At 40.7% G+C, this 14,149-nt stretch overlaps 1 protein-coding gene across 3 annotated transcripts; it reads right to left on the reverse strand.

Moving 5' to 3' along the window:
* Positions 1-140: 140 nt before the first annotated feature.
* On the reverse strand, positions 141-14,104 carry map3k20a (mitogen-activated protein kinase kinase kinase 20a). Of its 3 annotated transcripts, none has more exons than XM_077727984.1 (20): positions 12,663-13,103; positions 11,933-12,122; positions 11,193-11,280; positions 10,263-10,364; positions 10,121-10,186; positions 9,842-9,870; positions 9,491-9,628; positions 8,790-8,876; positions 8,565-8,639; positions 8,380-8,486; positions 7,014-7,149; positions 5,180-5,224; positions 5,071-5,101; positions 4,863-5,002; positions 4,728-4,790; positions 4,008-4,097; positions 1,734-1,850; positions 1,577-1,651; positions 1,284-1,434; positions 141-1,214 (listed from the first exon to the last, which is right to left on the reverse strand). In XM_077727984.1, the coding sequence occupies exons 2-20, from the start codon at positions 12,089-12,091 to the stop codon at positions 520-522; spliced, it is 2,394 nt and encodes a 797-aa protein (XP_077584110.1). In that variant the 5' UTR covers positions 12,092-12,122; positions 12,663-13,103; the 3' UTR covers positions 141-519. The 3 variants fall into 3 exon arrangements, 2 of the variants coding, with proteins under 2 accessions (XP_077584110.1, XP_077584109.1); XM_077727983.1 differs by lacking the exon at positions 12,663-13,103 and adding an exon at positions 13,957-14,104 and having other exon boundaries at positions 142-1,214; XR_013327843.1 differs by lacking the exons at positions 141-1,214; positions 1,284-1,434; positions 1,577-1,651; positions 12,663-13,103 and adding exons at positions 3,118-3,225; positions 13,957-14,104 and having other exon boundaries at positions 1,833-1,850.
* Positions 14,105-14,149: the final 45 nt, after the last annotated feature.

Here is a 14,149-nt window from a genome sequence, read left to right on the forward strand (position 1 = left end):
ACTGACATTTCTATATGAGAAAAGAACTATACTTCTCTTTGATTTATTTAGTCAATAAAATTGACTTTAAATGTTTATTGATGTGAAAATAATTATACGTATCTTCCATGTTGCTCAGCGTGGCGCGAATTTTTTTCCCATCTAATTTGCATACAAGGCGGGTAACGGCTGGCTTCACCTCAATGTGATTTCACTGTGCAGTTTTGGGCCTTGATGTTTTCTGTAATTGACAGAGAAACTGCTAGAGAATGTGCTATTAAACTTGACTGGTTGTGCTTTATATGTTAATTAAGTTAGTTAAAAGAAAAGGTGGAAAAACTCAGTCATGTTGGAACTTTAATAAATATACACCATGCATTGTTTAAATTACCTCTATTTGTGCCATTTAGAAAAGTCACAGATGTCTGAAAAACATCCTGTGTAACTCCCTTTTAAAAAGTTTCTTTTTAAAGCATCTATCAAAATGCTATTCACATGCTAAATGCTTTGAGTTGTTTACATATGTTGGGACTTGCCACTTCAGGTCCTGCCCCCAAAACCGCGCCCACCCCGGCCTCCTCTCCTCGCCCTTCCTCTTCCCGGTTTATTGTCCTGTCGTGGTAATTTTTTGTGGCGTTCCACTTTAATCCAGCCCCCATCGTTGCCGGTCTTGACATCCTCGCTTTCTTTGCTAGGGGACTCGGTCACTGAAAGTATACCGGGTATGACGCGCGGGTGGTTGTGCGGTGCGGTGCCATAACTGTAGGATCGCGGCCTCCCGAGTTGTCGAGGGCCTTTATTGCTTCTATTAGCGCTTTGCCCTCCTCTTATACTGCCCCTCGCCGGACTCGCCTCGTTGCTGGAATAGCCTCGTCTCCAGTACTCGTCCACAATCCCCGCGCTGATAGGTCGCTCTCTCTCCGACATGCTCTCCGACGTCGTGCTGCACGGGCTGCTGCCCTTCGACCCCAAGTAGAGTGACGACAATTTGGCCGAAAGGCCGGCGGTTGGCGACGAGCTGCGAGAGTCGTTCCAAGGGTTGGCGGAGAGGTGGATGGGCGAGCGGCGCGCCGCTGCCGCGTAAGTCGACGCTTGGCTTTTGTGCGCGGAGAGAAACTGGGGAAGCGTGCAGGCTTCTGAGCTGGTGAAGGTGGGAAGGGCAGCGGTGGGCTGCTGCGATTTCTGCCTGATGAGCTGCCGTAGCCTCACACTGTGCATCCAAGCTTGATCGATGTCTAAAGAGATTGACCAACGTTATTGTGGCGAGGAGATACGTGAATGTGAATCGCAGTTTGACATCTTACCAGAGTTAGAGCCGCTCCTGGGGGTCAAATCAAAGTGAATGGGCGTCGGTTCGATTACGAGCTCCACTGTTCGGATCTCGTTCTGTCCACCAGACTGACGCCACGTCATGGGGCAGCTGTATCTTGTTGATTTTGGTGAGCTGACGTTACTCTGCAGCAACACATTAGAAAGGACAGCTGAGAATGGTTTCCGCCAAACAATACAGTTCAGATTTGCCACAGCGTTATCTGAATTCATACTAAAATTGCAATATGTTTCTTAATATAATGCCCAATCACAAGAAATAATTCACCTTGTAGCTGACGGCATAGTCCACTCTCTGGTTGGGATGTAACCCGACGATCCATTTGTCCATCACATACGGCAGCTGCGATATAAATTGGATTTATTCATTAAACAACCAGGATTAAAAACACATGTAATGAGTCATTGTTGGAACACCAGTGAACCTTAGTCATTCGCACGGGCTCCACATCCTGTCGATTGGGGGTGAAGATGACATCCTTGATGTAAGTCAAGGCCACGTCGTCTCCGTCAAGTTCCAGAAACATTTTCCACTTGCAGTCCTTAACAGAAAAATGGCTCTTTGTAAGACACAGCAGGCTGCCTAGTGCACTCAGCAATAACGTCTGATTGCAACCCTGAAATAAAATAATTGAGCATTCCACTTTTAGACTACAACTTTGGAATGTGAAGTAACAGCACAACCTAGAGGACCTACAATGGCAATGTTGTGAGGGAATTATTTGGCAAGTGCAACATTGCTTCATTTCCTTAAAAGTTGAAGTTGGTCCATTGGTAGTACTCTTACTGCATAAATCTGAGGGGGAATTTGCCCCATAATGACAGCCAGGAGATGCAATATCAAATGCATAAAGCGTAACATAGCAATTCAGATGTTTGGTTTTACCATAGTGCCAAAAAAAATCCATGTCCCAAACTAATTTACTACCTCAAACTCATAGGCTTCCTTTACAAGCAATATACATCCAATCCATTTCTCATTGACTGCTATTGAGAGTTAAAGACAAGAGTTGTGCTAAAAATGAACACTTTTTACATTGAATAAAGCCTAATTGTGTCAAATCACCATTTACGACACTCAGACCAGAGAAACAGATCGGCCACAGTTTTATAGTACGACGGCTTCAATATTATTTCACATATTAACTCACTGGCTACCTGTTAGAGAGATGGGTAGCGAAATGGCACAATATAAAGCAAGTATATTTCAAAAGCCGTATTGGATTGGTATGTGTGCAGATATTAGAACTCTCCATTTTCATGCAGACCGAGTGATTGTGGTGATGCACACCGAGGGCAATTTACGACCGGAGCCCCCGAGGGCCAGAAAAGTGCACAGTCGTGTCCAAAACGTTCATCGACAATCAAGCCAGTGAGTCAAGGTTGCTTCCTTGCTCGCATCAAATGGTCGCTGGGGGGGGATTGTCCGACCGAGAGCAATTCCACAGCCTCTTTTCTCCACGGCGCGGCACCCTGACAAAGCAGTAATGATCGTGCTGCTCCCTGAACACCGGCCGCGGGGTCACCGCTTAAGCGCACGGGGTTCAGGGCAGGAGCCGATCCATTGCCGCCGTGATCACAGGGAAGGACATCAGAGCGGTGGCGCCGATATCAACCGGTCTGAGGAGCCTGGGCCCATTCCTGGGCCGGTCCTCCGAGGTCCCGGCGCAAAGAGGAAGCTGGGCCCCGGGACGGTCACACCGGGGCTCCAGCGTCGGCGCCACTCTAATCACTACGGCAGAAACAATGTGGCGTAATGATCCCTTGGACCCGAGTGCATATAATGACAACTCATACATAATTCAGCACCTTTCACTTGGCTGCACGGTGATATCCTCATTAGCGGGGAACCCTCAGTGGCTGTCAGATGGTGGCCGCTCAATCGCAAGGCCCTCATTTTGTCTTTGAGAAGTGCAGCTGCTTCCACGACATCGCCAGCAAAGAGGGGCGAAGAGGAGGGGAAAAATGCAGTGTGGATTTGTTTTATTTTGTGCACAAAAAAAAAAACTTCCAGTTTGTAAAAACAAGGCTGACACGGAACCTGACACCAGGCAGGGGAAAATAATTAGCTCTCATTTTCTCAGCCTCCTGTTTCCTTCTCCCCGCTGTGTTTTCGACCCACTAAACCACCACATGTCAGAAGAAATGGGAGGCAATTAGCAGGCTCGTTTCAGCCCTGCCGAACACACTGAAAGAGGACTATTTATGATGGGACAATGAGCAGCTGAAAGATTAAATAACGTTTTCCTTTTAAAAAGAAAACGGCTTCTGCCTAAATGGGCTATTTTTGATTAAATTCGAACGGCAAGTGAAGAGCCAGCCTTTCTCTGCTCACAAAGAGCTGCGAGTGAGAAGCGCTAGATGCGCTACACGCAGGAGAATGACATGTTTATTTGTCTGCTTTTATACCTGTATAGCGATGCCTCTAATGGTCAGTGTAACAGCTATCATTATGCATTCACAGGGAGGGGAAAAAAAGCGGCAGCATATCCATTTTTTCCCTTGTCACCAATCACGTTCGTTATGGACACTTAAAATCCCTCAACATCTTATTGGGTAAACCTGCGCTTGTGTACCTCAAATGTGCACCAACACAAGACATTGTCATAGCAAAATTCAACCTTTTCAAAATTGTAAAGGCTCGGTGTGTTGCGATAAATGGCAGCCAGTGAGTTATGTCCAGTCAGAAACAAACTTACAGATTTTCCAGTGCCTGGCTTCCAATGGTATCCAAAGACAAGTTCTAGATGAACACTTTTACTACTTTCCACTTCATTTTCAAGCGCCTCCTGGAAAAAGAAAAGACGCAAATGTAAAAAAAACATAAAGAAATCGAGAAACACCCAAATTTAGGAGACATAATATTAGCAACATTAATTTTATTCTCTAAAAAATAAGCATTACTACGGAAATATTCAGACATACTGTAACTGTAGCTACCAAGATTAACAATAACACAATTAATATTAGGATGACAGCTGACTAACTCTGATAGGCGATCGTCTTAAAACTGGCTTTCTCACTGCAAATTATTTCTTGGTCACTCACCATGTCCAGTCATACTCTTTCCTGTCTTCCTTATTTCTGTCCTATCTGTTAGAAGATATGTCCCCTTTTCACAAGCTGCCCCTCAATAAATGAAGTTTTAATAATCTTGTAAAGCTACTTATAGTCAGGTAGCAGATATGTTCATTTATGTTACTGTACCACCTTTGTACTTTCTTTCTGTCAAGCAGCACTTTTAAATGAACTCAAATTCAGCTTTTCCAACCAGCTAAGTAAGAAAGGGGAAAGCGCTTTGCACCTTCCAATTAGAAACAAAAACATTTTGCACCAATCCTAGAAACAGGACTAATGTTAAAAAGTAGTTTGAAATCCCTACACATGACTTGCAGACAACCAAAAACATAAGTTTCTACCTTGAGCAATGGTGGAAAGTGGATCAGCCCGAGGTAGTCATTAGTGAGCTTTTCAATTTCACTCTGCAGAAGAGAAAACACAACATACCTCACAACAAGACCTAAGCTTGGAGCAAAAGTCTAACATGGCCTTACCTTGAGGTGCATGACGTGACCTTTCGATTTGATGCCCATCTCCCGCATGTCATTTTCCGACAGCAATAAAAGCCTCTTTCCCGTAATGTGATTGTCCCGAAATAGGTCAGCATACAGGTGCATGCCACATGCACTTCCCTCTACGAGAAAAAAGCGTCAACGTCAGCTCATATTTACTTTGATTAAAGCACTAAAATATAAAACAAACCTTGGCCAAATATTTGCTGCATCCAGAAATACTGTGTAGCACAAAAATCACAATTTAAGATTAAATGAGGAGAAAGCAAACAGGTATATTTTGTCAACATGAAACTGACCACGTGCTCCTTTGTCCACGTGTAGATGTCCAGGGTAGGCAGCAACTGCATCAACACAAAGAACACAATCATTTGATACTAGATGCCAAATAAAATGGAGAAATAGAAATGTTTTTTAAAATGGAAAACATTTTCAATCACGTAACAGCAGCCGGGACTCTAACATTTTTTTTTTATCTTCTTTTTATCCGACTTAAATGTCCATCTGCCCGATCTAACACAACGTATTTGAAAGACAAATCATTTATTGCACAATAAATGTAATCATGCTGAAACTTGACAGGTAAATAAAGCCTGTGGCATTGTGATCGGTAGAATGGTGTGTAATGACAGAGATAGTGGCATGGAAAATTGGAGGAAAGATGACTAACTGATGGAGTAATCTCTTTTCAGTGTCTCCTTCAGATTAAGAGCTGAATGCGGGCCTCCATAAACAGTAGCTGCTGCCATACATTTCGGGGCAGCCTCATAAAAACACTCAGGCTCACGAGCACTTCCCGCCTCCTCCGTGTCGTGCTTTGGAAGTCAGCACACTCAGTAACACATGCACTGTCTAATTTGATGTCTTTATCTTTGGAACAAATGGACAGCTTGCTTCTTTTTGTTTCACAACAGTAACTTGTCGTTGTTTGGAATCTGTAGTTAGCTGTTTTTTTTAATGCCACAAATGTATTAAGGTTTCAATAGTAAATACATATTTTCATAATTTTTTTCAATAAACAGGAAAAATTTTCCTGTTTTTTCATGTTTTAGTTGAATTTAAGAAATCTTGTGCTTAGTTTGTTTCATTCACTTATTTATATTTAATTTATATCTGTTGTACTTAATTAAAAACACTAAATATTCAGAGTCCTCAATGATTTGTATTGATTTATTTAATCTTTAGTCAAATATATATGTTAGACTAATAAAATCCCACTAGAAACACATTGATTGGACGTAAAACCATCAATGATTCCCCGAAATGTATACTTAAATTATACGTAAAAAGACAAATAATATCAAAAACAAGCCAAAGGAGACCACATGTATCCACATTTTGAAGCTAATGCCAAGGATTCAATAGTAATGCATATTCTAAATGGCTCCAATGCATTGACTTAAACACCATATGATTACATTTGGACAGTATTATTGTGTCATTAAATGTGGAGGAACATCAGAATTAAGATTGCAAAATATTTTTGGCCTTGTCATTAAGGACTTCTACTAGAGGACGCAAAAGTCTAAGTAAGTCAGACACTGGCACAACGACTGCACTTCAGCACATCAGAAAAAATTGGCCAATCTTAATGTCAGCAAAATGTCACTTCATCATAAAAGATTGGCCTTCTCCACACAGCCATGTGCTTGTGGCTGCTTTCGGCACAGCATGCCACTCTACGTAACGCATATTAACCATACATCAAATTACTTCCATAATGTCCATAAGGTGAAGACTGAGTGGGGAATTTGTTCCCTATACGACGATTCTTTTGGTAACGGGCTAAATGGATAAAACCCACACATTTAAATTGAAAATACTGCTGTTATTATTATACATGCCAACAATTAGTGATAATGAAACATTTTAGGTGTAACACGCCTAATCACATATTTTAGCTAACTGTAAACAGGGAAGTAGGTTAGATTTTTCCATTTAGTTGCTATGGTTACATTACAAATACGAATTTGGGAAAGATTCAATTACGTTTTTTTTTTTTTTAATGCAAGGCTATGTCAACCAGCATTTTATGTACCGTATTACATATGTGTATAGTACTTTGTATGTTGTTTTATTTGTATTTTTTAATGTAATACGTATGATACTATTGATTGTTGTTAAGGAACTGACCGGGGTGCTGGACTGCTGGATGAGTTTGCGCTCCCACATTTTCAGACGTTGCTCTCGTGCCTTCAATTCCTGTTCTTTGCTACTCAGGTCTCTCTCTAGTCTTTTCAGCCTGTCCAGTGTAGCTTCAATCTCACCTCTGCAAAATGAGAAAAAAAAATACTCTGACACATGATGCAAATATAACAACCACACATACTCACAATACCAAAAGATAGTGTTTCGTGGCATTAACATGCATGCTTTTTTACCCACAGTAAAACTAACCAGGTATGAGGATAAAATACAAACTCTAATTGTACATTACGTGAGGCAAGATGGTGACCACTTTCTCAGAATGCACCAGTTCTATGAAAAAATCACTACAAACAATATATGCAATGTAACCAACGAATTAACAGTCAGCAGGCTCGAGGCAAAAAGGTACAAGAAAAGAGAAACAGCACCCCTTGGAGGCAGTGAAACTAATCCTCATTTAACTGACGGAGAAAGAAATTAGCTTTGTTTTTAGACTTATGGAGTGTAAAAATACAATAAGCAGGAGAACAATATATGAGGCAGGACTGGTTAATCACATACATTCACTGTATGTATAGTGGACAATATGAAAAAGCCTACTTTTAAAAAGACAACAATGGTCACCTTTGATTGAAATTGCTAGATGGGACAATCGTTTCAGGTTTCAAGTTGTCAGAATTCGACAGTCAAGCAGCAACACTCTTACATTTTCAATTGGACACACTATGGAAGAAATGCACATTTTCTTGTCTTTCTTCAAATGTTCAATTCCCTCAAAACCAAGAAGAGGAAGAGAATTCAAACTATTTTAATAACAGCAAACTTTCCTACAAGCAGCGGCAATCTTTATGCAAGCAGGAGTCCACTGAGATCTAACTAGGCAACTACGCACCCTGTCCACTGTCTGGACCATCTCACCTATGCGGACGTGACGGCGACGGCACAACTTTGCGGCGAAGACGCCGCACGACGCCATCCCTGCCGAGGGGCTGAGGCGGAATAAAGTAGCAGCTGAGACTCAGGCTGTGCCGAACATCAACTGAACCTCCAGCTGCTCATACAGCCCAATTAAACACTTCTACTTGAAAAAGATGGTGATTATTTTTAGGGCCTTATGGGTAAAGAGAGGAAATATATCCAGATGGAGGAGTCGGCGGAGGTTTTTATGCCTTTTCTGCCGCCATCAGTCAAGTCATTAAAGATCTATATGAACCATCTTCACTTCCTTTTTTGTATTTCCCGACCCCCGTCAGCCACATTTCCATGTCATTCTTTGTAATTTCCTTTAGGCTGAGTGCACATTGACTTCTCAATACATTTAGTTGGCCTGCAGAATAGCTCATTAGGTTACCTCCATTCAGACTTGTTGTGAAGGAAAGAGTTGCACTGTTGAGGGAGTTGGCTGTCGTTCCCCATGGCCTCCAAAGTTGACAGGATCTGCTTGAACGTTGGCCTCCTCTGAATCGAGAGAGAAACTTTAGGGTCGTGCCACGCGTGTGGACGACTTGTTTCTTCTTATGTGGATGCAGCACTCACTTTTGGATCCGTCATCCAGCAGTCCCTCATCAGATTTGCAAAGCTGCCAGGACAGCCACTGGGTATAGTCAACCTCTGAAACACAATTACATACTCTAGTTATAACTTTTGGAACTTTTTTTCTTTGCCCCTAAGTCCTCCTATGAACAGATTTATATGAACAAGAATGGATGATTCAAATGACTTGCAATCTCTTTGTATTCTGGAATTGAATTAGGAAAATACCTCGTCTTTTTCCACGACAAGCCAGGCTACTTGTAAGCCTTCTAGCCCATCGAATGGTACTTCACGTGTCAACATTTCCCAAAGCACCTGTGACACAAGTGAAATAAACACATTAATATCTCGAAAAACAAGTCAAAATAATGGTTATGGTCATAATATTTTGGACTATATGCTATCAATATGTGACCTTGTTTAAATATCCATGTACAATGCTTATGGACAATTTCATTTAACTAGAAATACTCCGAGAATGAACACACAAAATGCAAATATACTGCAAATGGAGATCATATATTTAAAACCAAGTTAAACATTGGTATAGATACACATGTATACCTTTTTATATTACATTTCATATAGTACAATGTTAACTCAATACAGTTATCATATCAGATGTATGGGACATATCAAAAGTGTTATAGAAGTAGTACTGGGAAATATAGTTTTAAGCAACTAACACATTGGTATTTTTAACTTGAATACGCTGATTACCCAAAAGTGAGTTTACTCATAATCATGTGACTTCCCCAACTGTAGTCGTTGGCAGAGGTGTCACGCCCTCAGAGAACTCCACTTTTGCTGATAGTAGGTTTCAGGATCCCAAACTTTATTCTTAAAGCCTTTACTAACTTTCCAAATTTCATGCCGAAACCTGTAAGCCGGTTTTTCCGCTTTTTCTGCCTTGTGTTTTTGGCACTCACCACAGCGTAGGAGAAGGTGTCACAGGTTTCAGACACAGGCAGACTTTGAATGACCTCAGGTGCCATCCAGGGAAAGGTGCCCACCAAGGACATGTGTGTTGTGTGGGTCAGAAACTTGGAGGCCCCAAAATCACAAATCTGAAAAGACAAAACAACAAAGTTCACAAATAATGGAGCAACGCAGATCATGCTTAGCTAATTTGTTAAATTTGTGTGGCATAACCTTAATGTTCTTATAAATGATCCTAGTGTTTCTCATATGGTATGCTTCGATTATTTATAATACAGTGTATGTATGAAAAAATATTGTATGACATTGTTTGGGAGCGCAAGATAAAAAACGATACCCACCTTAAGGACTTTGTCTGCTGTTATAACAACTGAAAGACAAATCAGATTTTCACATGAAAGTTTGCAAATGATAAAAATGACATTCACTCATCTTCCATGCCGTGCATCCTTATACCAGCTGGTCACGAGGGTGCTGGAGCCAATCCCAGCAAACGACAGGCACACCCTGAATTGGCCCCTAGCCAATCACAGGGCAGAATGAAAGAAATCACATCGCCAAAAAAACGGCCAAATTGTGCAAAAAAACAGATTTAATATTGGGTAAATCAATGTAGTTACCATTCCTTGACTTCAGGTCCCTATGGATCACCTTTACAGGAGCTTCTGAGTGCAAATAGTGGATTCCTGAATAGAAATGTCAAAAGCCAGTTATTAGCTTCAATAAAATGTATTATTTAAATATTTTTTTTATCTATCTCACCTCTGGCTATCTCAGTCGCCCAGGTCATAATGTGCCCCATATCCATTTCTTCACTGTCATTGCATGAGAGGTAATCATACAATGATCCACCACTGGCATATTCTACACACACAAAAAATCCCATAAATAAGAAAAGCTCATGGAAGGAACCAAAATAATATCATTGTTTGTCACAAGAGTTGTTATAAAGTGTTTTTTTTTAACAGTGAACTGTAGCCTGAATTAACTGAGGGACAAAACAGTACCAGCAAGTAATAGCAAGTCAGTTTCTATCTGCACTTTGCACTTTAATATGTTGTCTCCACATTCCGCAGATAATATGACTGGGATGCACCAACACAGAAATGAACCGCTGCTGCCTTTTAGCAGACTTCAATACTGTTTTGACTGATTGATGACTGGCCATGGTTACCTTTGCCCCCCATTAACCACCAGTTTATATTCTTTAGCTCTATGCAATTCCTGGGAGGGAGCAATAAACAGAGGCAACCATATGTGTGTGTATATAACGACAAGCGTGTGCATATGAGCTTACTGGAGCACTGTGTCAACACAGGAAATTATTAGGGATAATCAATAAACATCTCATTTTTCTGCTGGTTCTATGGCTTACCCTTAAATAAACAGACAGACACCCACATGCTATTTTGCCACCAATCCACAGCAGTAGTTAGAAACCGGTTCTTATTTTCTGCTTTGGTTACAGTGACTGGAACTGAGTTTGTACCAATGACACAATTCTGGACACTGTTGATAGATTATATCTACTCTTAGTCTAAGAAAATGATGCATTTCAATGTTGAAAAGTGAGAAATTGCAAGTTGTTTCAGTTGAATGTGTTCAAGGAAAAGTAGTTTTATTGTATTAGCTATGAAGAAGAAAACATTTTGGGGAGAGTGTGAAGGACGAAAAAAATTTGACGTCACCTACCAGTGACAATTCCATAGTTTGGAGCCTCTACGACGGCGCCGTAAAATTGGATGATGTTGCGGTGGCTGAGGACGCTGAGGATTTCAGCCTGAGAGGGGTACACATAAAAAAAAAAAGAATAAATAAAATTATAAAAAGAAAAAAAGAGTGCTGAAAGACCATTCAATCAGAAGTCAGTGATATTCACAGCATTTAATCCAATGACTTTTTTGATGGTGATAGATGCAGGACAACATACAAACACACTCTATTTTAATTTTATAGTACAAATACCAGAGAAAGTGAGTGAACCTGACAAAAGCACTTGTGGAAACACAGTTGTTATGTAAACAGTTGGTTCTGCACTAAAAAATATGCCTTTTTATTGTACCAGTGTTGATCCCTACAGCATTGACTAAGTTCAGTCTACTATATTACACTAGTTTCACAAAAGATTCTCAAAATAGGCTGTCATAGGCCAACAATTGCAGCTTTTACAAAGACAAATCTTTTTTTGTCAATCAATGGGCTCCCAGCTTTAATTGTGAGGCACCCCAAGCTATAACAGTGCCAAATCGGATTTGCCAATAATGTTTCTTTTGCAACACCACTTTCATAGTGGGGGAGTATAATGACCATGAATGATGTGTGCGCAAGTCACCACATCCCACTAAATGGGATGGCAATTAAAATGATTACAATCGTGACAATTAAAAAGTACCAAGAGTACATGAAAAGCCCAGGGCAATTATGACTCCCACCTCGTTCTCAATCTTGAGCAGCTTTTTCACAGCCACCTCTTTGTCCTGGGAGATCCACCGGGCCCGGTACACGCTCCCGAAGCTGCCACCGCCGCAGTTTTCAAAGAAGTGGATGTCATCGAACTTGATTTGCACAAAAGAGCCGCTATGAGACGACATTTCATTCCGACACTTAGTGCCGTCACAGCTCCTGGAAAATCACAAAGATGAAATCTGAGCTTGCAGGGCTTTATGTAACGGGCGCTACACACACACTTATGGAAAATAAAGGTGGAAATTGCTATAGTTCTTTTATATTTCACTTGACAGGAAAATTGTGAGGTAGATTTTGGCCGATACTCCAAATATTCCATTTAAATCTTAATCGCCAAACGGAATATAAACCAGAAAACCAAATTTTGACCAATGTTGACAATCACATTGTATTCTACAAACAAAAAAATAGCTTGATTGCCCTTTTTTTGAGCTATACTATCATGGAATAGTAGCATAAATGTAAAGATTTGTCCATTGGAGCCATTTTAGAACCCATCGCCTTAACAGTGATGTAGCAAACACAAAAATATAGGAAAAAAGGGGACACAAGATAGATTGACCATTTGATAAAACCACCTAGAAAAAAAAAAGATCGATCGAGGAAATCAAGCTAAAGCGAAATATACTAACTCTGTTATTGTTCCTTGGTTTACCAATTTGCAGCTGAACCATTAGGGCTTCTAAAGGCTGTTACCTTGTTCTTCATTGGGATTGCTTGTCCACGAATGGATGTGCCTCAATTGTCACAGAGGGGAGCCACTGCTTTGCGGCCATTAACGTCTATTCGTGCTGCACTCAGCCTTCGCAGGAAGCTGCTCTGTGGGCTGCCTCAGCGTATTGTCTGTTCACTCAAGCGGGGTCACGGGGAACGTTGACATTGCGCCACTCCTTCCTGATGCTTCTCACCAGCGGCGGGAAATATGATGGGAATACTAAAGCCGTGTCATGCACAAAGCCAGATGAGGTGCCCTCACACATGTAGTACTATTGTGAGCCACTTTATTAGGTGCCTATACACCATCTAAAGACATTCAATGCAAAAAAATGTCCTAGTGCCCTGGGCGCCACATTCTTCCTCATGGCTTTTCTAGTCATCAGGTTACTAGCACGTCTCGCCCATCACATCATCTACTGACAGGAAATTGTACGGTATGCAGGAGACCTTGATTTGGTGGTAAATTACTTTCGATTTCTGTGGACTGACTTCTAAATGAGATGGGATCAATAGATACTGGCCCATGCCATATAGTTATACAAAGTTTCAAGAAGATACTATTTTCGAAGATGACGTCAAAGTTTGTGACTACAACAACAGTAACAACGACTTGAGGGCTGACTTAGAAAGAGTTTCAGCCTTAATTCTTTTTTTTTAAAACTGGATAAAGAAACATAAAAAACAAAATGTTAAGAAATGGGTAGAAGTGGAACTGTGACATAATTCTTTGTGTTATTAGTCAGATCTATGAATTAATATATGCAAGTACAAAATAGAACAAAAATGCAACAACTCAATACAATTAATGAATCAAGTGTCATTTGGAAATGAAACAAGTCAATGTTGTTAATATGTTATTGTTATGTGTGAAAGTGACAGTTATGTTAGTAGTGAGTTGTGTAAACTACGCCTCTTGACAAAATCCCTCCCAATAAAAAAAGCAACACTAACATCGCTGTATATTGAACGTTGGAGCTGCTTAAATGTGATTTTTAAGGATCTTTTGAAAGTCTTTTCTATACTTTCACAATGCGCATCAACGTGACTGACATGCGATGTGTCAATAAGAGTGTAGTAGTCGTTGCTAGAACTAACAGGCTATGACAATCTTTTCAAAACAAAAACAGCATTCCTGACTATTTTGTCCATTTCGAGCATGAATATCAGCCTTTGATAGAGATTTGAAAGCATGAAAGAACCGAGAATGGACTATCCGAACCCAGCCCAGAAAAAAAAGCATTTTCCTATCTGCATGTTTACTCATCATACGTACCTCATGCATTAACTTTTTAGGAAGGTCGTCAAATCGGTTGAAGAAGTTCAAACTGGAAGTGAAGAACCCAAAGTGTTCCAGGAAATCGGGTGGTACTCGCTTTATTCATTTCACGTGCTCGATCCCATAGTGGATTTACTTGTTCCGCGACTTTTTTTTTTCATAGTTGAGGACGAGGAATAATGCCGCTGTG

This window comes from Stigmatopora nigra, chromosome 11 (assembly GCF_051989575.1).
Source record: "Stigmatopora nigra isolate UIUO_SnigA chromosome 11, RoL_Snig_1.1, whole genome shotgun sequence".
NCBI lineage: Eukaryota > Metazoa > Chordata > Actinopteri > Syngnathiformes > Syngnathidae > Stigmatopora > Stigmatopora nigra.

Excerpts from the sequence above, each read along its gene's own strand:
- map3k20a (XM_077727983.1), bottom strand. Across the intron at positions 5,225-7,013 it reads TCCAGCAGTCCAGCACCCCG|TTGCTGCCTACCCTGGACAT; the intron begins GTCAGTTCCTTA and ends GTGTTGATGCAG. Across the intron at positions 5,102-5,179 it reads CGTGGACAAAGGAGCACGTG|TATTTCTGGATGCAGCAAAT; the intron begins GTCAGTTTCATG and ends TGTGCTACACAG.